Source organism: Dermacentor albipictus, chromosome 1 (genome assembly GCF_038994185.2).
Source record: "Dermacentor albipictus isolate Rhodes 1998 colony chromosome 1, USDA_Dalb.pri_finalv2, whole genome shotgun sequence".
NCBI lineage: Eukaryota > Metazoa > Arthropoda > Arachnida > Ixodida > Ixodidae > Dermacentor > Dermacentor albipictus.
In genome coordinates this window covers 238700660-238725827 of record NC_091821.1, presented here as the reverse complement: position 1 = coordinate 238725827, position 25168 = coordinate 238700660, and the positions used below count along the sequence as shown (strand labels likewise).

The window sequence follows — 25168 nt, the reverse complement described above, 5'->3', positions numbered from 1 at the left end:
ACAAACTGGAGGGGGTGCGGAGAAAGGCATTAAGGTTTATCTTTAATAAACACAAGCTAAGTGACTCACCAACTATTCTACTAAAGCAAGCTGTATGCTAACCTTACAAAATCGAGCTAAGCCAGCCCGACTGAAGTTTCTCTATCAGTTATTCCATGGCGTTTTAAACATGGACATATCTAAAGTTATCTCTTTATCATGTACAAGACCTACACGTCATAAGCACCCTCATACATTTGCTGAACACAGGCGCAACTCAAACTGTTTGAAATAATCCTATTTTAATCGTGCAAGCAGAGAGTGGAACCAACAGGACCATCCAGTCACGAGCACTCCAACTTTTGAAAATTTTCTAATGTTGGTCGAGGAAATAATACGTGCATAACTAATTTTACATCTTCCATATTTTTTAACTATATGATGTTCTCTGTATTCTGATATCGCGCTTGCGTCTCAAAAATTGTGCTACCTTTCTGTATGTTTACTTAGTTTTGTTTTGCTTATTTTTTGATACTGTGTTCGATATACTTACGTTCTTTATATTTGTCACCATTGACTTGAGGCATAATTGTTGTAACACTGTATTGCACTGTGTTTCACATAACTGTCTTTTGTCTCTTTTACACTGTGCTTATGTATGTGTCCTCCCTGCTATAATCACGTGTGAGATTAGCATCATTGTTAAATAAATAAATGAATGGTAAATAAACGGGGTCGTGTCGGCTTGGGTCAGCACGACTTCTGAATCGACCCGTTTAGGTCGAGTTCATGCAAACGAAGCTATTGACGTGTCGCCGCGCAACTTTTGGCTTATGGATGGTTCCTGGCTTTCCAAGCCGCTGCTCATGCTTAGACTGACCTATTTAACTAAAGGTGTCTGACGTGCCAATTAAGAGCCGGTATAATGTAAGGATTCCTCTTGCTCCATCCTGTGCGTCTTTTTATCATCCGCAGTTCACGACCGGTCGCTCATGGTGAGAACGTAGGCGGTTGCGCTGCTCTGTCTAGTCAGACGTATGTGCGAGAAGAAAAAGTGGGACAGAATCGTTAAACGATTCCGGCTTAGTTTTACCTAAACATTTCTCTTCGCCGTCTTTAAAAGATGTACATCATCTGCAAGTGCGCCGTTCTCAGTTATAGAAATTATTCGCCTGCATTGCCACGTGTGCAAAAAAGAAAAAAAAAAAGAAGGAAAAGAGAGACGGTTATGCAGAACGCCCATCGTCTGGCGACTGGTTTAGGACTAGCGTGGTTACGTCACAGTCAAGCGTGCATTTCTTCTGCCTCGGTAGCTTCGACGCTCCTGAAGGGGGCTCTTCCTGGCACCGGCGCGTACCAACGCAACAGGCAGGGCGTCTTTTCGAAATGGCTGTGCGCAATCGTGGTGGCCTCGTAAGTCTCCGACGGCGTCCCACCCTACGTCATTACCGCTTCTGCGGTGAAATGTTTCGTTTCTAGAAACACCGGGTGGCTGAAGAGAGGCGAGCTCTGGGCAGACGTAATCGGTCGTCTGAGGAAAGGGCGAGGTTCGGTGCTTGCCAAAGCTTCCGGACATGGTGGCAACGCGCATGAGGCAACAGCGAGCAGACGATTGTGAGCAGGCCACGCGTCAGCCCAGGGGGCGACCAAGCTATAACTGTCCGCCTCGCTGACTGCCACCGTGTTACAGCCGACTGATTCTCCCGAAGCCTGACCCATATGCCGCGTTATTGCGCGCGCTGATCTCCCACGTCAGTCGAGCGCTTGAGATGCATGCTTCAGCGTTGGCTTGCAGCCGAACCAGCACCCCCCCCCCCCCACCTCTGTTCTTTTTTTTTTTGCAACAAGCCGTTTAATTTTCCATTAGTTTCTTCATTCACTCGCACGACGTGGCCATCGCAGGGATTGTCCACGCGGCGCAACAGGAGATACAGAGCAATAATTGAAAATAACAGATTGCTGCAGAACACGAAGATAAAAATAAAATGCGCGCGTGTAGGCCCGCGCTTAGTAACCATCGTTCCTACTCGACATGTGGTCTAACCTACCAGTCGCAGGCACTGCTACCACGCAAACAACTTTTCCTAGTCCTTCAGTCTTGTTTTCTTTCCAGAAATGGCGGCATGGTTTGCCCCAGACGGCTCCATGCATTGCCAGTTTAAAGAGATCTTCGACATCAGTGCTTAGCAAACAACTGTGACAGACTTGTTTCCGGGGCTCGAACTTGCAAAGTGCACCGTAACGGTGTATATCGATATTAGAGTCATCTGCCGCGCGTTGGCCTCTCCAGCAGCCAAGCGCGCTGAATGATGCGGGAACGATAAAAGGACCCTCCAGAGTGGGGAATTTGTCGCATACCAGTTTTTCGCCCGTATTTGCGTGGCCTTTATGAATCGAGCTACAGGATACCGGCAGGGATACGCGCGCCATCTGTGATCAAATGCATTACCGTCACCGTCCCAGCCAACCGTCTGCCTTGAAAGCGCTAGCTTATTCATGCCAGGTGCGTTCACAGCAAGCGTTAAGCTATAGTGCGCGCGTAAGCCGCCGGTGACTAGTACGCAGGGGAATTTAGGTAAGCGTTAGCGTCAAACTAAAAACGCTTGTTCCTGTTACTGCTGGCAAGCTCGGCCACCGTTCCCCGCTGGGATGACAAGTGTCCCGAAGGAACTCCCGAGCGGAAAGTTAGCGGCTACTGATGTCAGCGCAGCTATGGTAAATGCAGTTTAGCCTACTCGTGTCAAGACCTCACACGGTCTTAGAAGTACACACACGTCCCAACTGCTTGAGGCTGCGCGAATACACTTGAGAAGAGGCCGCACGCGCTCTCAACCCGCGCGCGACCAGAAAGAAGTGTCGACGCGGCGCCCGACGGCGGCCTTCCACGGGGCACCTCTTCTTCCTGCGCGCCACGGATGGCGTGCGTCCTTGGGAGCCGCGCCCTGGTCTCGAAGCGGCGGCCGTCGTGCTCGGACAATCTGGCGCGCCGCTCCTCGGAGATGCACTTTCGCCGCCGCCGCATAATGGCGTCCCGAGGAGAGGGGGGGCGCGCACCGCTGGACAGCGCGCTGGAGCGTTGATGATCACGCAACCGTTAGGCTGCCGCCGGGGGCTGCCCCCTCCTTTCCCCGGACAGCCCAGATCTGCCCCTCACCCCAGCCGCCAGTCCGCGGAACCGAGGCGCAGGTGCGCGCTCTTGTCCCCGCACGGGCGCCGTTATGTACGCGCGCATACAGAGCGAACCTTGCCACGGCGTGCATGACACAGCATTCTTTAGGGGCACGAGCATCGAGTGACGCTCTTGTTGGTTGCGCGGCGCTTCCGGCTCACCTCCCGAGACGACCGGGAACGGAATTAAAAATTAATAAAAAAAGATAAGTAAGAAAATAGTACAGTACAGAATTCATGGGTTTCATTATAAATATTGTATTAGAACATAAGTTTTTTAGAAGTGTCTAGAATAACTAGAATTAGACGTCACTGATTACCACACACCCAAGCACGGAATCGTAGACTTTAGAGACCCGCCACGTGGAGCACGACTTTGGCGAATTTCCTCGAAACCCGAAAGTAGAAAGCGGAGGCAATGACGCCACAGATAAGGTGGCACGATATTTAACCGGCTAATAATGGAAAACAGTTGCCTCCGAGTTCGGTTCGTGCGTTGCGTTCGCCTAAAGTTAACCTAAAGAACACCAACGCCGAGTGCCACTAAGAGACAAGTCGAAAATTAAGATTGCCTACCATATTTTTTTTACTCTATTTTCTTCTACACCGAACGTCTAACAAAGGATTTTTATCGACGGGGTTTTCCCGTGGGACTACCACTGGCGCCATATGTCAGGGGTTTGTCACCATGGGGTCCTTCAAAGACCTGCACAACCGAGCTGCGCGGCCATGCAATCTCACTTTGGGGTTGATGATGATTTATTGGCATACTCTTTGAAACGGGGCGTTGACAAATACTCACCTAGCCTGCTTATTTAATCAGGTATGCTAAACATGTTTTTCATCCTAGCAGTTTTGGACACGTCTCCTCAGTCTCTCTTCTTCCTCTAAACTTATCTACCTACATTGTGCCTCTACCTATGCTATAACAGGTTAGGTCGTATCAATCTCCTCCCTGTTTTTTTTTTAAATTATACCCTAAACGTCTCTTGCTTATCTCGACTGCTGACCGGCTGACGCTTCCATCCACTTTAGAACCAAGCGCTTCTGGAATCCCTTCACTTTCCATTGGGATGTGCCGAGTGGTCTCCTGATCTTTACTGCAGCATACACATGCCTCAACTTGTTGCGAAGATTTGCTTCAGTATGTTTTTTTTGTCCTTAGGCAACCAGAGCTCGAGCCTCAAATTGCTAGGCACTGCCCTTTGTGCTACCGCACACACTTTCCCTTCTACTTTCTTCCCAATCTTGTAATCTCCGTGGTATTTTTCGTTTACATTATTTGCATCCGATTGGCCGTCTCTGTTTCTCTCACTTTCTTTCTGGTGGCTCCCGGTTGTCTATATCTATTTACATTTTACTCTGTATCTGGTTGCCAACTTTCTTCCGCCATTCTGCGTCGACGCTTTTCAGGTACAGATCGCTCTGAAATCACAACACCCACTGTCTCCCCTCGCAAGCGTCCCCACTGCATTCAGCAGTGTCGCTATCGTTCACGCGCTCTACACTAGTGTGACGGGAGCTGAACAATGAGCAAACTTAACACACATCCTTTAAAGTTCTAGATGCATACAGGAGATCGCAAATACGAAAACGGCACACAGAACTGCGAATATCGCGAGATCAAATGACGCTTGTGCAGGAAGTTAAATCAAAAGTTTTGCTGCGCACTGTGAGAGAGGTCAGGTAGGGAGATTAGAGAGAGAGAGAAAGAAAGAAAGTAAAATGAAGCGTTTGAGAACGATTGCGTCGCGTGCAAGTCCTCACGTGCCTGTGCTGCTTTAGGTTCCTGATGATAAGCGCCATTTTTTGTACCTTTGTCAAGGCCATTTCGCGAAACAGGCTTTTTAACTACCTCTATCTATCAAACAGCCATCAAAGCAAATGAAAGAAGTTGGAGCCTTTCATCTAGTCTCCAGCTAGCAGCAATGTTAGTTATTTTCCTTTTTGCCACAGATGCGATTAGTAGCCAGATACTCAATTCGATTCCTGTGCGGTATCTTTACAAACAAAAGTCCATTAGTGACATCAAGAGCCCGGGCAGCGCCTGGCGTAACGCGTGCGCTACATGAATAGAATAATGGTGTGTGAAACTAAACAGACACACACGCAGTAACAAATGAGAGCGCACGGCTCATCGAATAGGTAAGGGAATTATATATGTTAATGATACCTGAAGGCACTAGATAGGCTTGGCAAGCGACTCGATGGGAGGTGACGAGGAATGAACACGTACTTGCGCATAAAATGCACTAGCACAAAACTTGCTCACTGAAGGCCTGTATACCGCGAGAATGCTATAAGCGCCTTTGTGGAACGCAGTTCAGAGCCAGGACACTGTCACGGTACAACAACGTCCCGCAGCTCACGTCCGAAGGTTGCGAGGAACAGCAAACGACGTTGCAAATCGTTGTGTTCATCTGGGTCGGAGGCGCGAGCAAAGCATTCTAACGAAGTGTGTGCGTATGTGGCACAGACGTAGTAGAGTAGGTAGCGAAAAAAAAAATGTTTAAGATACGCTAAGGTCAAGAAAATTCGCTTTTTTTGTGTGCGTGACAGGTTTTCAAAACGTCTCATTATAGTTTCTAGAGCTCCCTTCCTGAAGGTGTGTCGGGTCGTTCTCGCTGCCTGCTGCGAGGACTAAATGTCGCAGTTAAGAACCGCGACAGCAATGGGTCCGCGTACCATCATTGCGACAAGAAGAAAGTCATCAGGGTGAGTAACCTGCCGCCATTGTGCGGTGATTTTCACACTGCTTACGCGCGAATGGAAAGTTTTCGTCTATTATGATATTTTTCTTTTTGCATACACTGGGCAAAATGTGTCGAGCATTATTGAACGTATTCTAAAAAATAGTAATAAAATCGTATTCAATCCGAACACACATGTGCCGTCGTTATAATCCTGACCGAACACTCAAGTCACATGTAGAAGCAAAATGCTGCCCATTGTTTGCTATTTTCTACCGTATACTCGAGGTACACCAAGTGAAAAGCAAAAAAATACTGAAGGCTACCAGAACGAAATATTTAAGTGAAAGCATGACCTGGGAACGAATAAGTAAATAAAACGGATTCTCTTGCACCTCATTTGAGTAGTTTCGTTGTGTTTGATAGTTCAAATGATAAATTTTACGCACCAGAGACAAACAAAACAACTAAAATCTATTAGGTACGTAAAGCGGACACTTTATAAATTACACACAACTCTGAAGCGTAAAAAAGAAAAAAAAAGGAAAGAAGAAGCAGGAGGGCAACACAAAGGCGACTATCAACTGAGGCCTTTCAAATCGTGAATCATTGCAAATACACTAAGCTTTCTGTCGTGCTCTACACTGATATTTCAGAAATCGGCTTCCTCAAAGTCCCCTCAACAAGGCAACAACTTCATGCAAGCTCCGATGATGTGCAAGGTTGAATGGCGCAAGGGCCCTGCTAGCTCTGAATAAAAAGTCAGTTTCACCCGAAAGGCGGAGCATCGATTGCGATAGCAAATTAGTAGACAGCTATACGAAGTAAGACCCGTATAAACTTGGAAAACATTCGCTAACTGAAGTAACAAGCATGGCGTCAACGCGCGCAAGCAAACATGGAACTCATGATGAGCGCGGACGCGCTGTCAAAAGGCTGGCGTGAGGCATTGCGGCAGCAGCAGCGAGCGAAGTGACCTTAGCGCGGTCTATCGCTTAAACACAAGAGCTGCGAGAACACAGCGCGTACGAAGGTTTGAGCCATCTGCAGATCCCTTTCAAGATATACGGCGCGCGCGGCGATGCAAAGCACGCACTTGTTGGCGGAGTCGAATCCGCCCACTCCCTCCCTCTTGCGCTGCCTCCCCGCTTTCCTCCACATATGGCGCGCGAGATTGGACCGCGATCGTCAGTTCCCTTTGCGCCAGCTCGCGAAATGCGCAGTTCCTTCGCGCGACCGAAGACGGCGCGTTTGCTCTCAGCTTTCTTTCTTCGCGCGCGTCAGATTAAGCCGCGATCGCCGGCTTGCACGCTTCCACTCGCACATACAGCGCGCGGCGACGATTTTATCGCGCTTGGCCTTTATACAGAACCTCACGGCGACGCCGACGGTAGAGAGAGAGAGAGAGAATGAAGAGGAAAGGCAGGGAGGTTAACCAGATATGAGTCTCCGGTTTGCTACCCTACACTGGGGATGGGGGATAGGGGTTAGAAAGATGACAGAGAGGGAAACGCAAAAAAAAAAACGAACGCGCACACATGGGGACACACACACAAAAGGCGTTCCAGTTAAAGTCGTTCACACAGGCCGGTAGATCGCAAGAAGCGCAAAAGCGCTTGCACGGCCTTCTTCTGTGACGGTAGGTCCTTTCAATGTTGCAGAATTCTTTTTTCGGATAGTGGTTGGTCGTCCAGTTGGTCTAGTTCCTGGCTGAGGCATGCCCTCTGTGGACTGTGGACGGTAGAAATGCGCCTGGAGTGTCCATATAATTGCTATCACAATAAAATATCTGTCCACTTTACACGCTTTAACAGATGCGGTTGACAGATTTGTTACGAGTTTTTGCTGCATGGTGACAGCGGTAAACTTAGAATTACGTATTCCTGCAACAGCGGCAGAAGTTTATTGCTTTCTACTTTAAAGGCAGAATATTTCGTTCGGATTTAAAGGCAGAATATTTCGTTCGGATCACTTCTGCATTTCAGATTTAACTTATTAGGAAAACGGGGGTGGCCGCGAGGCCAAGCTTGCACCCAAATGAGCAGTAGCTGAAAAAATAAAGGCTGGGCGAGTTTGGCACCGATTTATACTGTGGGTTGCGCCAAAACACACAGCGGAATGGGAAACTGAGCGACGGCGTGTAGTTTGTTCCTTCTTCGCTTATTCGTGTTCTTTGTGCGCGACCCATAATGTGAGCCGTAGCTGGCCGAACAAGTAGGGCACGATGACGAGCACAAAGACGATGACGTAAAGACAAAAACATGACGACGAAGGATCACATTTCGCGTAGTGGGGACAAAGAACCTTTTTTGGGGGGAACTTCTAACAAAGAAACGTGATGATGATGATACCTGCCGCATACGCAACGCAAGTTGACTGCATTTTCCTCAACCACTGTCGGTGTAGAAAGGGTCATAGACGACCCGCAATGACGTCACCGCATACTGAGCAATGGGATTGTCCGCTGCCGCCGTCTGAAAAGAGTGCAGGTAACGGAGGTTTGTGCGTAACGCAGCAATGACGCTGATGACATCGCCTACAAGCTGTCAGTACGGCGTCCGTGGCTCAGAAGTGCCCCCTCCCGTCTAAACGTTAAAGAGCCATTGTTTCCCAGCTACGCCGAGACAGCGAAGGTCGACTCGCAAGTCCCACAGACGAAAATAATTTCCCACTATACGTTCCAGTAACCGATTAGCGCGTGCACGGCTGACCGCTGAAAGCACGGCCCATGAATCAGGATTGCGACACTTGTAATGATAACAATCGCAGCTCTTGTATACTTCTCTCGCGAATAAACCCAAACGAGCCCTGACCCCTTGCTCGACCATCGTTCTGTAAACATGATATTGTACGTGACGAGAGAAAGAGCACTCGGGATTTATTCGCACAGCGATCGCTTCCCCGCGGTTCGAATATGCTCGAATTACGGGTCTCGCATGTCATCGAGAAATGCGTACACGATGCGCATTTTCTTCGCGCACCCGTAAACGTTTCGAACGCGCTCCATCATTGCAGTCCTTGGACCACGAGCCTCGCGAAGACCTCGGCGCTGGCGCACACCATGCAGTGTCCATTGCCGCGACGCCGACAGATCGTTTTCTTTCGCGCATGCGTGCCGCGCTCGGCGACGCGAGGTGCGTGCCGAGTGCCGGCAGTCTATTTTCCAATTTACGGGGCAACGGGCCCGTGTCACGTTCCCGCAAACTTTCATAGCGCTGGAAATGCGACAAAATACGTTGCCCAATCGCCGAGAAGCGTGGTCACAACATAAATATTCCGCTCTTGGTGCCAAGAGCCATCCTCCGCCGAGCAGCTGCAGCAAGCGCCCCAGAGGCTCCGTCGATTGCGCAAACGCGGCCCAGTGCAACGCCTTTCCGCTGCGTGGACGGCGAGCGACGCAGTTGGCTTCGCCGCTCACGGCGCAGCACTGCACGCACCACCACGGGGAAAGCGCTGCCAAGCCGAAGTGGCCCTGAATCGCTGCGTCCAGCGCAAGAAAAACTACGACGCGCATCGCGAGCTGTTCTCGCTGCGAACGTCGCTTGCAATAGCAGAGAAACATTAGGAGCTCCTTTTCTGTTTACGCACGAAAGTTCTTTTTTTTTTTATGGGCGCAGTGGCGTAATGAAACGGGATTATCTGAAAGTAACTATACTTGAACCTTGAGAGAACGCAGACAAGTGTCACTATCAGCATTGTCAATTTTTTTAGTGACACTCGTTCGCATTTGCGCGTCCGCAACTACTTGCGTCGTTACGTTGGTGTGATTGTACAGGCCAGGATTTGTACTACAACCTATGTCACTACAAGCTATACAGCTACTAGTATTGCACTCTCTAAACATGCGTAGAATGCAGTCTTCTTTTTTTCCCGCTGTTTTAATTTAAAATGGTGTGATGAGCTTGATGAGTTCTCAAGGCAGGCGAACGCATATACCCGCCCCAAATACCTCACTTTTATACTTTTAAAAATGCACCCGAAGTCAATGTAAGGACTGAATAACGTGCGTTATGTATGAAACGGACATCTGGGACATGAAAGACTCCGTAGCGCAGTGCTCCAGATTACCTTTGACTAGCAGGGGTGCTTGAACGATCACCGAAAACTCCCTACATACATTGGCATTCTAGCAATCTGCGTCCATCGGAACGCAGCTACTGTCGGAAGTCGAACGTGCGACCAGCATCAACGCCACATTCTGGCTAAACAGAATCGATCGACAACAATTCGATCCAGCCGCTATGGCGTTTAGCTGTTGCTCAGTGCGTAGCCGCAGGTTCAATTGCCGACCAAGGCAGCTGCATTGCGATAACGGAATGTAAAAAGCGCTCGTGCGCAGTCCCTTTTTGGGTGCACTTGAACGAGACCCAGTTGGTCGGAATCAATACAGAGCCCCGCAATACGGCGTTCGTTACTTTGGACTCAAATTTCAACTAGTTGCTTGATACTTAGTTAAGACATTGCTGCGTAAATGAAACAGACACAAAGAATATAAGACCGGACACCACGGGTGCTACATTAAACCCCATAATTAACGAAAAACAGCCAATAGTTGCCTAGCGCCCCACATGATCAAGTCACGGAGGGGCTAAGCCCACCACCAGAGATCCATGCGAATTAGCTTAAAAGGGCACTCTTTTCCTCTCAACCGAGCTACACACTTGATGGCGGTGCGGCAAGCGCTGGCGAAATATGAGAATGCGCAACCCTCCAGCTAGCACAAGTAAACACCGAAGGAAAGTACCGACCAATGGGCTCATGAACTCGAGTGAAGGAAAAACGTTGAACGAAGAGAAGAAGAAAAAAAATAGACCAGAAAAGAAACACGGCATGAGAATTAACACAAAAGAGACATGCCGCGCCTGCCCTCTACACGGGAACTTAATCATGCGGGGCAGGTTGCAGAAGCGCTCTCCGCATCTTGATGGCATCGTTAAGCGACGAACGGTCAACTAAAAGCAAGTTGGAGGCGAGAATTGCATTCCGAGACGGACGTCGTCTTCACAGGTGAATGGACGTGCACACGCAACCCTATGGCGGAAGGTGAACCTTTGCCGATAACGCTGCAGTAAAGTGCAGGCTTGCGATTATTGTTAAAACAACAGGACGACGCGGAGATTTGTTTCACATGCCTTTGTGTTCGCATCTCTGTAAATGGACGTACTGAACAATGAGACACACTGCAATGCCCTAACCGAAGCTCGTGTGGCTGACACAGAGGAGCCGAGAATGACACAAGCAAGAGCACCTACGCTAAAACGAGCCGAGCACTTTCACTAAAGGAGCAGAGACCACGGTATGTGAAACAGCTTTCTGTGGAAATCGGAAGGAAAAAAAAATACGAACAGCGCATCAAGATCCCGCGTGCAGAATTGACGAAAGCAATGACGAAGAAGAGAAGGAAAAAAGAAACGTGCGAAAATAGAACAGCGGCGCGAAGCGTTCGTATACACAAGGGAAGGCCCGCAAGAGCGCGTGCTCCTGCGACGCTCAGGGCACGTGCCGAGCAGCAGCAGCCCCTCGACGTCGCACGAGCACGCTTCCCATCCACCACTCACCATTCCCAGAGTCATCCGTACAGCAGCGGCGACCCGGTCCGAGCGACTACGGCGCACAGACTAATCCGGTCTAGCGCGCGGCCAGCGTCTTGGCTTGCAGGCGGCCCACAAGGCGCAGCACGCGAGTCCAACATGTGAGAGCAGTGTATCCAGCAGCAGCGCGAAGAGCGGCCAAGGTGTGCGCGCATCGGCCGGACGGCAACACTCGGAGCACGTCCGCACCGCAAGTTGCCCGCGACGCGTCTGTAGGTAAGCGTCTTCGCCCCTTCGCGCCGGCGGGAAACTGCATGTGCTTCCAAGGTCCCGTGACGTCAGTGATTACCTGACTTACGAGGCCCTCCCACTTTCTCCTTGCGTCTTAACCTCCTTGCGGCGGACGTCACCTCCTCTCCGCGCCTGAATGAAGGGGGCGAGGGGTGGCCATTGAGTGGACCACGCGTGGTCGGCTCCAGCTGTTTGGCACTCCAGGTGCCGCCAAAGGGCCGTTGCCCGAAGCACCTGCCGCCCGCGGTCCACGGACCGGCGGAGGAACGCAGTGGCTTCCGCATTGCCGGCGGGCCGAGCCAACACTGTCCGACTTAACTGGCAAGCTCACTGGCAGGCTTCTCGAAGCACTGAGATGCGAAACCGCGCCGCTACGATATGGTCGGCTAAACGAAAGCTGTCGCAGAAACGCTCGTTTTTTGGCCTCGAGGGAAAAACTCGCCAGAACATATACGCACTTCCGACGATCGTCTTTCGCGATCGCGCGTTTCTCTTCCTTTCTTTTTTATCCACTATACGATTTCGAAAATACGGAAGGCGGTGCCAAATTGCTAGGATTCTCAGAGGCGGACGGAGAGTGCATTCCGCGGCACCGTTAGCTGGCCGCATTCTCTGCGCGGACTGGCTCTACTACCTCGCGGGGTCTAAGGTTGAGACGGACGGAATAGGCTTGGGATAACTAGGAATGGGTGCGTGAGTTCAGAGATGCCTGCTTTTTCGCGTGAGCGTGTCGTTGCGCCGCATCACCACTGAAATTCGCGCGTCGAACAGAGTAGCAGTAGTTGGGCGGGTGATGGACACGAAGGTTGAAGTTTCGGCATGGGAAAATGTTCCGGTAGGTGGTTGTGTAAGTGGTTTTCATGACTGAGCAACGCGCTATCGCTTAAGCTGTTCAAGGGTGAAGTAACTACTTGGACGACGCTTCTTTTCTTACATTTTGCTCCCCATCTACTTTTCAGTACCACTGTTATGAACTGAGAAATGACGTGGGATTTTAGTTAAGTTCATATCTATCGCCCAAGCCCCGAGCTATCGTTCTATTGGCCTTTGCTAACCTTTAGACCTGGCACAAAACACCATATTGTCAGTTAAAGGATACAAATATCCTGTTTATTTATTCATCCTCAATCGCCGAGACATCATGGAGGCGGAGGTGGTAACAACAAATTGGAAATATTATTAAAATTAAAATTTCGATCACGTGGGATTCTCTAACGTGCACACAAAGCACGGGAAAAACGCGGTGAGCGTCGGTGGACAAATGTGATGCTTGAATAGTAGTGCATGCTATGCATGGCAGTAGCAAAGAAAAAGAAAAGTACGCGTCCTAAGCCAATTTGATAGCGTGTATTCCTCATTTCTGACACGGATACTTATCAGGCTGACGCAGCGGGACTGAGTTGCGTCTTTGTGTAGCGTGGCTCATAGCTAGTGACACGGTGGAAGCAATCAAGTTTACTTCTCTTTCGCACGTAACGATAGCACTATATATGGTCACCCGATTCCCTACGAGATAGAACACAAGACCGCAATAAATTTAATAGCGACAGACCCGATCGAGGCTGTACGTGTAGAGCGTAGTGTTAATTCATTAGAATAGAGCGTTAGAACGTGATGATGCAGTGTATAAGTAAGTGTTTTACCGCAACCAAGTTCACCGGGAAAAATGTGCAGCAAGCTTCCGGAGCTAGCTCCGGCTTGCCGTGTCGACAAATTCACCTACTGGCACGGTTTTTCACACAGTCCTATCGGCTTTGTGAAACAAGCTTCGTGGAGCTAGCGTGCGGCGCTGCAGCAGAATCGTACACGTGACGTCACACCTGAGAAAGCAGGGAATAGATCCATATAGAACGAGGTCGTTACATGCATAGGTAACCGTATAATATAGAGACAGAAGTTTTAATTACGAGAAAGAAGATCACGGAGCGATCGGCAAAATGCTTGACTGCAATCGATCTAGTAAAAACCTGATAACGCAGGCTGGGTGACTATTTGCCGCATCAGAGCTTCAAAGCAGACGCCAATAACAATAAATCGTCATCTTGTGCTAATATAAGGTCGAACCAAATATTGTCTATTAGTTCCAACAGCAAGTAGTACACAAGCTATACCGTCCACTAGCGTCCACTCGTGGTGTACATTAGTGGAGTGCAATCAGCCAACACGCGGTCTTCTACCTCGAGAACCCGTCCACGGAAAGCGGGGGGAACACGTGCTCAAGAATCACACTAGTCGTTACAGAAAACATGGCGGTGTGGCGCTCAAGAAGCGCGAACATGCATTTACGGCATTGTTGGTCGGAAAGAGATCAAGTGGGACAAAAGAAAATATGAATGCATCACGAGAGGTCCGATTTCCAAATTCCCGTCACATCACTCCGAGTCCCAAGCGCCTGGAATGTATACCCCCTTTCCGGCAACACCTGTCCTTCAAATCTCCAAGTGTCACTGCATCCCCGTATTTTTTCTCTCGTTTTTTTTTGTCATCCCCTGTACTTGGTCCCTTCTTTTCCCTTGTTTTACTCAAAGACCGATGAAGTAGAATCTAAAAAGAGAGCTGTAATTTCTTAAGAATGTATATTTTGGCCTTCCACTGGTTTTGTTCGCTGCTGGCCCACACCTTGCTTCTTGTTGTGAATGTTCAGCGGAGCCGTGCTCACTCTAAACGGTTGCAAAAATGTTAAGTGGAGCAGCGCGAAGCAGGACAGAGGGACACAGAGAAGACGGGGACGAGCGCTTACTGCCAATTGAAATTTTATTGTTTGATGCATTATAGAACGAACATATATTAAATGTTAGTTGATAAATAATTGTTAAAGCGATCAAGGGGTTTAGTGGCATTATGCTCAGACACGATGTATACTCTGGAAGCTCATTCCATGTCAGAGAGCACGCGGTAAAGCCGATGATTTAAGAGCATCAGCGTTTCCGCAAATCCACGCGAAGCTGATGTTATTGCGTAATGTGCATCATGACTGATTTCTGCATGGTGTTTCCTTTTGTCGCTAACAGAACGATTTAAAACCACCAGTGGCATGCAGCTAATTTCTACTACTTAACCAAGATTACCCTCAGATGTTGACATTAATTTGCGCGAAGAAGTAAAATGAATATACGAATAATTAACAAAGTTTCACTAATTAACTTTTAAACGAATTGCTTTACCGCCCCTATTGCAATTTACGAATTCTGGCCAATGACTTCGAAATTCGCATCGACCTGAGACAAATTCGGAGGATGACTCCAGTTTCGATATATGCGTGCCCAAAGTTTCCGATGGAAGGCATGGGTGTTCAAGTAATTTTGAGCTTCACTGCATAAAGAGACGTTCTGCTAGAAAAGTAAGTGGAACACTGTCTTTTTACCGCAAGTTCGACAGCCCTTATCTCAGAACTGGTGTTAGTCTCAACATTCATTCCGAGTGGATATGCCTTGTCAAATCGCTGGCTTCAATTCGTGTATTGCAATATGTGCGCTAAAGTAATTAGTTAAAAAGTTGATTAGAAATTTTTTAAAAACCAGTTGGTGATGTATTTTGATTTCCAGTGCTAGTAATGTGCGCCTCTTCGAGTAATGTTGCTCCAGGAGTAGAATTGTGCTATATGCCACAGGGAATTTAAAAAAAAATTGTTACCGCAAAAAAGGAAAAGAAAGAAATAGAGAGAGAGAGAGAGAGAGGAGGGAGGGAGGGAGGGAGGGAGGGAGGGAGGGAGGGGGAAAGAGGCAGTGATGCATAGAAAGGCAGGGAGGTTTTAAAAAAAGTGAGCCGAAACAGCCTGTATATACCAGGTGTCTCGCTAAAAAAAAGACAGTCACTTGGCATATACAGGGTGTTTCAGCTAACTTTAGCCAGAGCTTAAAAATATGCCGATGTACTCTAAGACGACGCGACCAAATGCATGTTGCACACTTTTGTATATAGTGTGTCACGCTATCTCTTGTATTTTGCCTAATTATATAATTAATCAAATTTAATTAACCCGCCGTGGTTGCTCAGTGGCTATGGTTTTAGGCTGCTGACCACGAGGTCGCGGGATCAAATCCCGGCCACGGCGGCCGCATTTCGATGGGGGCGAAATGCGGAAACACCCATGGGTACTTAGATTTAGGTGCACGTTAAAGAACCCCAGGTGGTCGAAATTTCCGGAGTCCTCCACTACGGCGTGCCTCATAATCAGAAAGTGGTTTTGGCACGTAAAACTCCATTGCAGGCACAAGAAAACATTGCACTCTAGACTTTGCTTTGCAATCTTTGTTCCCGCGTCGTGTTGCGGTTTCAATTTTGCCGAATTCTCAGAAGTGGTCAAAACCGTTTTCTCGTGTCGCCGTCGGGCAGCTAGGCTGGTCTAGTCTCTGGAGCTGCCGGTCTACTTTCGTACCTTCATTCCCCGGTACAATTTCGATTTAGATTATATCTGGTTAATGCTTCGGCTACATTCTGCTTGAAAGACAGGGGAGACCGCACCTCCTTTTGTTGTAGGTGCGTTGTAGGCGCAGAACTCTAACCGTCGATTACACAGCCTCAACCGACAAGTGAAACTGAAATTACGAGCAAACCTTTCACGACGTGACGCAACACTATGGTGGGTAGGAGTAGTATTCACGTACTCCTCGCATTTGAAAAAGAATTGTACCTTTGTGCTCTCGCCCATGTAACACCACAAAAAGCTTTATAAGTGCCTCAACGCGCACCTCTTCCCCCGCTTCGTGCAGGGTGGCGACTTTCTTTGGAGGGGTGGATGCCGACAAAACCACTGCGAAAGCAGTTTTCCCGGCACGCTGCGCCATTTTCCATCTCGGTTCCGACGTACGTCGTACACGTGAGCTGTTAGCACTCGTCGCACGCCTTGCCAGTCATGTTGCGACTTTTTCAAAATGACTGGGTGCTTGAGTCATCGCAGTTCTCTAATAATTCGATAAATGGCTGGCGATTGTTTTAATTTTCGAGAGATCGAAACAGAAGACTTCTAGGGGCGGTGAAGATTAAACGGGACAAGTGGCAACCAACGAACGCCTCGTATGTGTACAATGGGGTGTTAGAAACGGCCTTCAGAGGTGCCGACATGCAAAGTTTTTCTCAGCCCGCTGCAGCTGCGAGCGTGGCGACCTTCCCCGAAGAGACCATGGAAGCCTTCAACACCTGCCGCGGTGACTCGTTTCGTAGGGACCACGAGGTGCCGCGTCAACACCCCGTCGGCGCCGCTATGACTAAACGCGATCGGCGGACCAACTATTGTTAGTGAATTCGACACCACTGACCCGGTCATTCGGGAGCGAGGGAGTTCCCGAGGGAATGTATTTGGTGGCACCGTCCCACGCGGCTTTCAAGACGCAAGACAACGGAGAACCACAGCGGCCACGCTGCGGGGATCAGCTCGGGGAATAAGAGGCGCCACAGTGGGCAAGACACAGTTCTGCGAAGACCGTCTCACCTACGTGTGTGTGTGAGCCTTCCTCCTCCAAAAAGGCGGGTCAACTACGATGACGTTGGACGCTACGAATTGGCGGTTAACTGCCGTTTTCCCTCACCTAGGGATCTAGGGAGGACGGAGTGTTCATAAGCAGCTGTTTGTCGGCTGCTAGGGTGTGCTCGTGAGCTGTGTGCGCGTTCTCGACAAGCTGTGTCCTCGTATGCTGTATGCTTCGTCTTGCGTGCTCCATTTGGGAGTCACGCTAGACTGTCGGATGTATCGCTTGTTCTAATGTAAATATCTGCAAATAAATCATGTTCGCCTAGTTCCTCCCAAGTTCCTCCCTATGACCCCCAACCCTTACAGGGGGTACGGCATGTTCTGCATTCTCTTTACCTCGTTTGTAATCACGAACTAAAATTGAGTGAAGCAGTGCACGTAAAGTAAAGTTGACATTTTGTTAGTGCGCGTGTTGACATTGCAACAGTGCGAAAAATTGTCGAACTTGTGCAACCTTGCGGAATCAAATCCAAGTTTAAGCGATGCTGTTAGCGCGGGTAGACAATTGCAAACCCCTTTTCATTTCTAAATTCATTGTAATCGTTCAAATTTATCAAACCAATACACCCTTTAGTTTCTTCAAGCGTCAAGTGTTATAGTAAAATATTGATATTTTGTGTCTTCGTAACTCGCTCTACGCTATTCTAGCACGTTATCGAAGGAGAGAGAGAGAGAGAGGGAGGAGGAGGAGGCAGGGAGGTTAACCAGACGCATGTCCGGTTTGCTACCCTGCACTGGGCTAAGGGGTATGGGGCCGAACACAGAGAGAGAGGAGAGATACGTTATCGAAGGGATGCGCTCTGTTCGTAGGAGTTTCTGTCTTACAAACATACATATAGCTGTTGTCTCGCGACGGTTCTATAAATCCCAGGAATCGATCCGAGCAAGTTTGCAATTGCCGAAACTGACGCGATTTCTCAGAACGCAGGTAATTCATCCCAGATTCATACGTTCGCTCTCATATTATTACGCTTATCGCTCCCAGACTGCCTACAATTTCCAGTGCGCGCTGCGAAATTGGTTTGCGCTGATGCGTCTCTGTACACGCGCTTGATTATACGCGTCTTTCGTTAACTCTTGCGTGTGTTAACTTACTTTCGTAAGCGCTCATGCATTCACGAACACAGGTTCGGTGCCGTAATATATTAAATCAAAGGTAATTACTGGGAAACTGCGCTGCAGCCACAACCAGTCTTGTTCTGTAGAGCTGGTGGCTTTCTATGCAAGAGTGCTTTTCGCTTACAAATAAAGCACGACACGCACGCGCTCATAACCCGAGACCACCGAGCACTGTTTCTAATGCATCTCAGATATTTTGTGTAGCCATAATATACTATAATTACTTCGCGCTCAAAAGCACGCTGGGACGCTAACTATATGCGAGGTACCACAGTGAGCTTGTGAACTTTTTATTCGTCGCAGATTAACATGGTGCGCTTTCCTGTAAACATGCAGGCTGTCTTTATTTTCATTCAGAGGCTTCTTTCTAAAAGGAATCCTAAAAGGAATCCTTTTGGGGGCAAGTGCCAGCGGGCAAGCCTACATATCCACCCTGAAATAATAAAACCGCGAAGGCCACAACCTTCATTACCCAAGCAAAGAAGTAATGAAAGTGCTGAAGTCATGCGAAGAGCACCTCAATGGCAATGTTGCTTGGACTGACACGGTCTTCAAGGTGTGGTCGCGGTGCCTAGTTATCTAGTCATCTAGTTATCTAGTTAGTGTGACTAGTTATCTCACTAGGACTCTTAAGCCAAGTGTGGAGGCATGCCGCCAGAGCAGGGAGTTTGTTGAGAGCCTTCTTATTTTCAGCTATGTTCAACTAAGACTGCGTGACCTGAAACGACGAGTGATTGAGGGGCATGGGAGCTAAACCAGGCACGTATCCAGCGGTGGGGGGGGCTCCCAAATTAATCGGCATAACCCCCGCCCCCCTCACCGTCCACGCCACCACTCCTCACACACATTCTTAAAGCGCCGCCAAATCAATCTTGAGACTTGACAGTTGTTATTCGGCGGTCAACATATTGTTGCCTTTTTCGTTCCTTTTGGATGACGGTAGTTATCAGCATCTCCTGGGGTGTGAAAGTCAGTTTCCTCATCGATTCGGTGCCCGAGCGATTCGGTGCCCTCCGCATTTGGATAGAAATGTTACCTTAGGTTGGGGCCCCCTCCCCCCCCCCCCCCCCGGAAAAAAATTCTGGGTACGTGCCTGAGCTAAACATGCGCAGGAGTCAGCCTCCAATAAATTTTAGCTCATTCAGTGGAGCTATAGTTTACGTTTTCTGTTTGTTTGATGTATTACTTCCGAAATAATTGACTAGGGGTGACGGCTGCTCTTCCCGCTACATCATGTAGTGTGTATAACCTCTAAAATATGAAATGTATGAAGTGATGTAAATGTAGCCTGCAAACACTTTTGACCATTTGGTATTTACTTTTGAAAAATATACGTGCAGAAATCAGAGGCTCATATGGTCTGTAGTTTCAGTTCACAACAGAAAAGAGAGGTATATATATATAAAAGAAAAACGATTTTCGATGAACCATCTCCTGAGACAAAGTTGTTTGAGCTGCGTCCGAGCTTAAAAAAAAAGAAATAAGCAAATTACTTGAATTGCAGTAGGTCACGGAAGCTTCAGCGGGGTTAGCGCGGTTGTCGCCCCCCTGTACGGAGCGGCGGGCGAGGAGGACATCGAGACACCCTAAGCGGGAATATTTCGAATTCCGTTAATTTTTCAACAGAAGCTATGCAAAAATAAGAGGTGGCAGCGCTTGGCCGCAAGCAAAAATGATACACAATGGCCAGAGCTGTCGTAGCCGCTATAACGCTCTCCGCCGATTGAATCCTCTCACCCTTTACGCCGTATGTCAACAGCAAGAACGCTGGCAAAGCTTCAAGAATTGCAATGCGTTATTTATCGCATGTCCCACGGTTCCATTGCTTCAAGCATAGAATTTCCTATAGCTTCAACCGACAAGATTGCTCGACGAAAGGGGAAACCAGCACCACGGAATTCGGTGCATCTACGTTGCTTAAGGTATGTTCACGCCTTCGGTCTGCATGCAGCATCAATCATTCCTAGGTAGCATGTTCGAGGGCACTAACGTCGCTGGGTGCAAGCGCCTAGTCACGGAAATAAATTGTTGCGCTACTTCTCCGTTGAAGATTTTGCGTTTAGTGCAATATTTTTAAAATGGTTAATTAATTATTGATAATTCGTTACTTGAGCTCACAGTAAAAAAAAATACTTTTGCGTTGCTCGAAGGGACAGAGAACAGTAGGCTTGGCACAAAACAGCTGAAACACCCTGTATGTTGTTGTTGGAAGAAATAATAGAAGAGGAGAATTCTACTGGCCGCACCGGTGACGGCTGACACCGCAACAATGGCCAGTAAGGGGGCTGCAACAACAAAAAAAGAAATATAGTAGGGAAAACCATAGCGCCGGAAAAAGAAAAGAGTATTAAGGTTAAGAAAAGAGTATTAAAAGACTATTTGCAGTATTTACAACAGCGACTATTGGGCTGTACGGGACACATATCAAGAGTTCATGCCAGCTATAGAGGGCAGAGAGAGAGGGATATAAAGTTTGAAATTTAGTGTGAGAAAATCAGGTGTTATAGTATTTAATGAAAACAGTGAACAGACAGTGGCAATACAGGGCCAGGAAATACCTCGGGTAAGAGAATATAAATACCTTGGTATATCGATAAACGAAGGCAATAGATATATGGAAACACAGGAAAAACTATAACAGTAAAGGGGAAGAGAAATGCCGCCATAATGAAGCACAGAGCGCTATGGGCATACAATAGGTACGAGGTGCTCCGGGGTATGTGGAAAGGTGTAATGGTTCCAGGACTTATTTTTGGAAATGCGATTGTTTGCTTGAAATCGGGGCTACAATCAGGACTCGATGGAAACCAAAGGTAAGTGGGACGCCTCGCATTGGGCGCTCACGGGAAGTGAGAGAGAGAGAGAGAGAGAGGCAAGGGAAAGACAGGGAGGTTAACCAGAGATTATCTCCGGTTGGCTACCCTGTACTGGGGGAGGGGCAAGGGGATGCAATAGGTGAGGAAGAAAGAAGGATAAAAAAAAGAAAAAAAAACCGAAGCACACACACGCACGTACACGCGAACTATTTCTGTGGGCACTGTCACGCAGCCCGCAAAGGCGTTCCTAGTCTTACGCAGTGCCACCGTAAGTCCTACGTCACACAGTGTACAGTCACAATTTGTCAGAAAGTCCCGTGTCTTTCAGGTATCGCAGCAGCGCCTTCATAGCAGATCGGAAGACTACAAATGAAGCTGTGCAGGGTGATATGGGCTGGACTGGTTTTGAAGAGAGGGAAGCTCACAGTAAAATTGATTATGAGGAACGACTGAGGAATATGTAAGAAATTAAATGGGCTGGGAGAGAGTTGAGGTATCTGGACAGGAAAAACATTGATTCACAGTGGAGGAAAAGAACTAGCAAGCTTACCAGCAAGTATGCGGCCTGTAAGGTGGGCAACACAGCAACAAAAAACGTCAAGCGGAAAGTCAGAGAGGCTGAAATAACCTCATGGGTGTTGCCAGTGGAAAAGAAACCTGCCATGAGTAACAACTTAAGAGGAAAAAACGAAATCAGGAAAGACACAATTTATGATAACTCAAAGGGAAGCTCATTACTTTTCGAAGCGAGATCAGGATGCCTCAAAACACGCACCTTTAAAGCGATATATAAGAAGGAAGAAGAAGCATGTGCTTGCTGCGGTAAAGCTAGGGAAACGATGGAGCATGTTTTATTAGAATGTCAAGATATCTGCCCAGCGGTCGATTTAGGCGCCACTGGCATCCTTGAAGCCCTTGGGTTCAGCGAGAGCAGGGGGAAAGTAAACATGCCCGCAATAAAGATTAGGAAGAGGCGATAGGAAGATTAGTGGAAGAAAAGTAGGGAAACGACAAAGAGCAGAGACATACAAAAGCAAAGTTCACAACAGGGGGTCAGAAAATTTGGTTGTGGGAGTTCATAGCGTATTTTTTTTCTAGGTAGGTAGGACATCAGGCAGGTAGGCATCAGGTAGGAACCTGGGTAGGACATCAGGCAGTATAATAGCAAGAGCTTGGTGGGCGCAACCCACCGCCCCGTTCCAAAGGGAATGCTCATAACATCCATCCATCCATCCATCCATCCATCCATCCATCCATCCATCCATCCATCCATCCATCCATCCGTCCGTCCGTCCGTCCGTCCGTCCGTCCGTCCGTCCGTCCGTCCGTCCGTCCGTCCGTCCATCCATCCATCCATCCATCCATGAAGGCAGGGATGTTAATCAGTGAAGAGTCTGGTTGGCTACCCAACGCTGGGGTAAGGGAGAAGGGGAAGAGAGAGAAGGGAGAGAGAGTATGCATAGAGACGTACACAGACAGTCATGGAGTCAAAGCCGCTCGCGCAAACCAGACGTTCACAGAAAGCACAAAAGTGTCTTCATTGCCTTCTGAGCCGATGATCGGTGAGGACGGTGCTCTGTCTGTTCACTGAAAGGACGGTAGGCCATTGTGACCATGAGCAAAATTGTAAGTACCATGAAATTCCAGGAATTTGCACGGTGACCCCTCTTTGTTCACAAGCCAGTGCAGTGGTGTTTTTGAACTGAGCACCCAACTTTCCCTCCCCTCCACCCAGCTGTCTGGTGCGTACGCTGATAACTAGCACGTATATAGATCTGGACGGCATTCATTGGGCTTCCCTGGCGATACGCGTCTGACAGGCGCGCACCGATTCCGAGAGAGGAAAGAAAAGAAAAATAAATGCATAAAGTGGTTTGGTTGCAAGAACGTTTTTGTCCAGGGCTGACGTGGACGCGTAGCCTAACACGTACGGCTGGTTGACCCTTAACTATGGCTGACATCTGAACATGGGCCAGCAAAGGCGCGTGCAATAAACAGGCAACAGAACATGATAAATATAGCGACGAAAAAAAAAGAGTAAAAATAAACTATTTTCAACGTTTGCAGTATTTACAATAGCAACCATTAGGCCAACTTCGACATTTCGCTTCCCATGCATGGGGGGACATCATGAGTGCGTATGGATGGGCACACAAGAGTCTCAAGCAACCCGCGGGCCATTGTGGATAGACTGATATTTTAGAAATCTGCGGGCACATCTTCATTCACGGGGCAGTGACGTGATGTTTTTGAAGTGATCATATACCTTGCGTGCTACAATCCTGGGGAACTGGGTATGGAGGGGGGGGGTGGTGTAGTCGCTTGTGGCGGAGAACCTCTATTCCATAATGAACCTCTAGCTGTTTTACAGCCACTGAAAAACGAAAGATGTGCCCTTTATATCGAGTGGAAGGATGAGCCTTCCGAGTCTCGGACACCAAGTGTCACAAGGTCGGTGACGTTGGCTTGACAGCAGATTCTGAATGGCTGGCTTAGGGCCGTTAAACACGGCCCATATTCATGGCACTGCCGGTTTGACGTTTTTATCGCGGTAAGAACAGCAGCTAGCTCAGACGCCGACGATGCCTGCATTTGGGAGGGACACTGATACCTTGATAGGGATTAATTTCGCCATAGTGACAACGGCGCCCGCGCAGCTGGTATCACCCCGTATAGCTCTTGCAGCATTTGCCTTGGAGGAAACGGAGAGGGCTCGGAGAAAGCGCGGAGTGCTTCAACCAATAACATAACCTCACTTGAGACATACTAATAGCTATGGTAAGTCAGGCAACCTAAGTTGTTTAGATCGGCGTGGCAGCTTTTGGCACTTCTACGTGTGACCACGAACGCCGCCTCGCGTTGTCATGAAGGAATGATGGCGAGGGCAACGACGGAAGCGGAAGCGTGACTGAGCTCTCCGCGCATCGTCGCCACAGTCGCACGCATTCGTCCATGTCAGCCAGGGGCGTAGCCAGGGGGGGGGCTTATGGGGCTTCAGCCCCCCCCGAAATTTTTTCGTGCTGTCCATGCACCGCCGACCAAAGCGACCCCCGGCGCCGGAAATCACTCTGGATTTTGTCTAGAATGTCTTTTTGACGCTCGAAAAGACATTTAACCATAAAGATTGCGAACTCGGGCTGGATTTCGTGGCGACGCCCATACACCGGCAGTCACATAACGCCAAGCAGTCCCATCCGAGCACAAAGTTTCAAGGGCGCTTTGATTGTGAGCGGGCTCGCCGCGGCATCTCACTGAGGCCACGGAATCTATGGAGCGCATGGATATCAATTGCGAAACTTTATGGGTATAAATATAATAAGCTCTTGATGTGAAACGTGCATTCACATTTCCAAAGTTGTGCTTTAAATTTTCAATTGCGGAACTTTGTGGCTTTAATGTTGTCTTAAACATTTGACGCCAAAGGTCCACTGACTTTTCTAAAGTCTTACATCGGGACATACAACGAGACAAGCCAAATCAACGCACTAGCAGACGAGTCGACAAAGCACGCAGCGAGGTCCAATGAGACGATGCGTTGGGGTGGTTCATTTGTGCCGTCATGTCACATAAAGAAATATCAACATTTTTTTTTTAACCTACGCCACAACATCCATGTGAAGACACTAACGCCAGCCAAAGTAACTACGTTCTTACTTATTTTTTCTACTTTGACTTTTATTTGCCGAGGACACATTGAGCCCCTTCAATTTTTTTTTGTTCTCGCTACCCTACCCGCGGGCTGCCAGAGCGAGTCAGAGCGCATATGTTTTTCTCGTATGGCCCCGACCACCGCGCGGTGCACTTCGGTGGGCGTTCGGTTTGCTCTGGCCGAGTGGATTTTCACCTGACAGAGTTTTGGAAGCTTTCTGGCTAGTAGACGAGAAAAAAAACAATGGTCGCTCGCTGCCATCACTGTGGGGACTCGAAGTATTGCACCGCGTTCCTTGAGCGGAACCTTTCCGGAAAGTCTTGTTTCGCCGGTGTAGGATACTGAGCAGTATGCGTATGGTTCTCAGTGGGCCAATCGTCTCATGTTTACTTCGGTATTAATTCCGTAGCCCCACTAGGTGCCCGATGTAGGCATTCGATTCTGGCCAACATAGT

The 25168-nt window shown here is 48.5% G+C and overlaps 1 protein-coding gene across 3 annotated transcripts in view; it reads right to left on the bottom strand.

Annotated features, from left to right (window-relative positions):
* LOC135901220 (protein embryonic gonad-like) overlaps positions 1–25168 on the bottom strand; it is a 123808-nt gene that overhangs the window by 45442 nt on the left and 53198 nt on the right. The window contains exon 1 of one of the 3 annotated variants that reach the window (XM_065430900.2): positions 11396–12130. The exons of 1 other annotated variant lie outside the window; for it this stretch is intronic. In XM_065430900.2, the coding sequence (XP_065286972.1) occupies positions 11396–11410 (15 nt within the window). In that variant the 5' untranslated portion in view covers positions 11411–12130. Of the gene's footprint in view, positions 1–9905; positions 9925–11395; positions 12131–25168 lie in introns of those variants that run through there. One more of the 3 variants, XM_065430903.2, reaches the window with a different exon arrangement.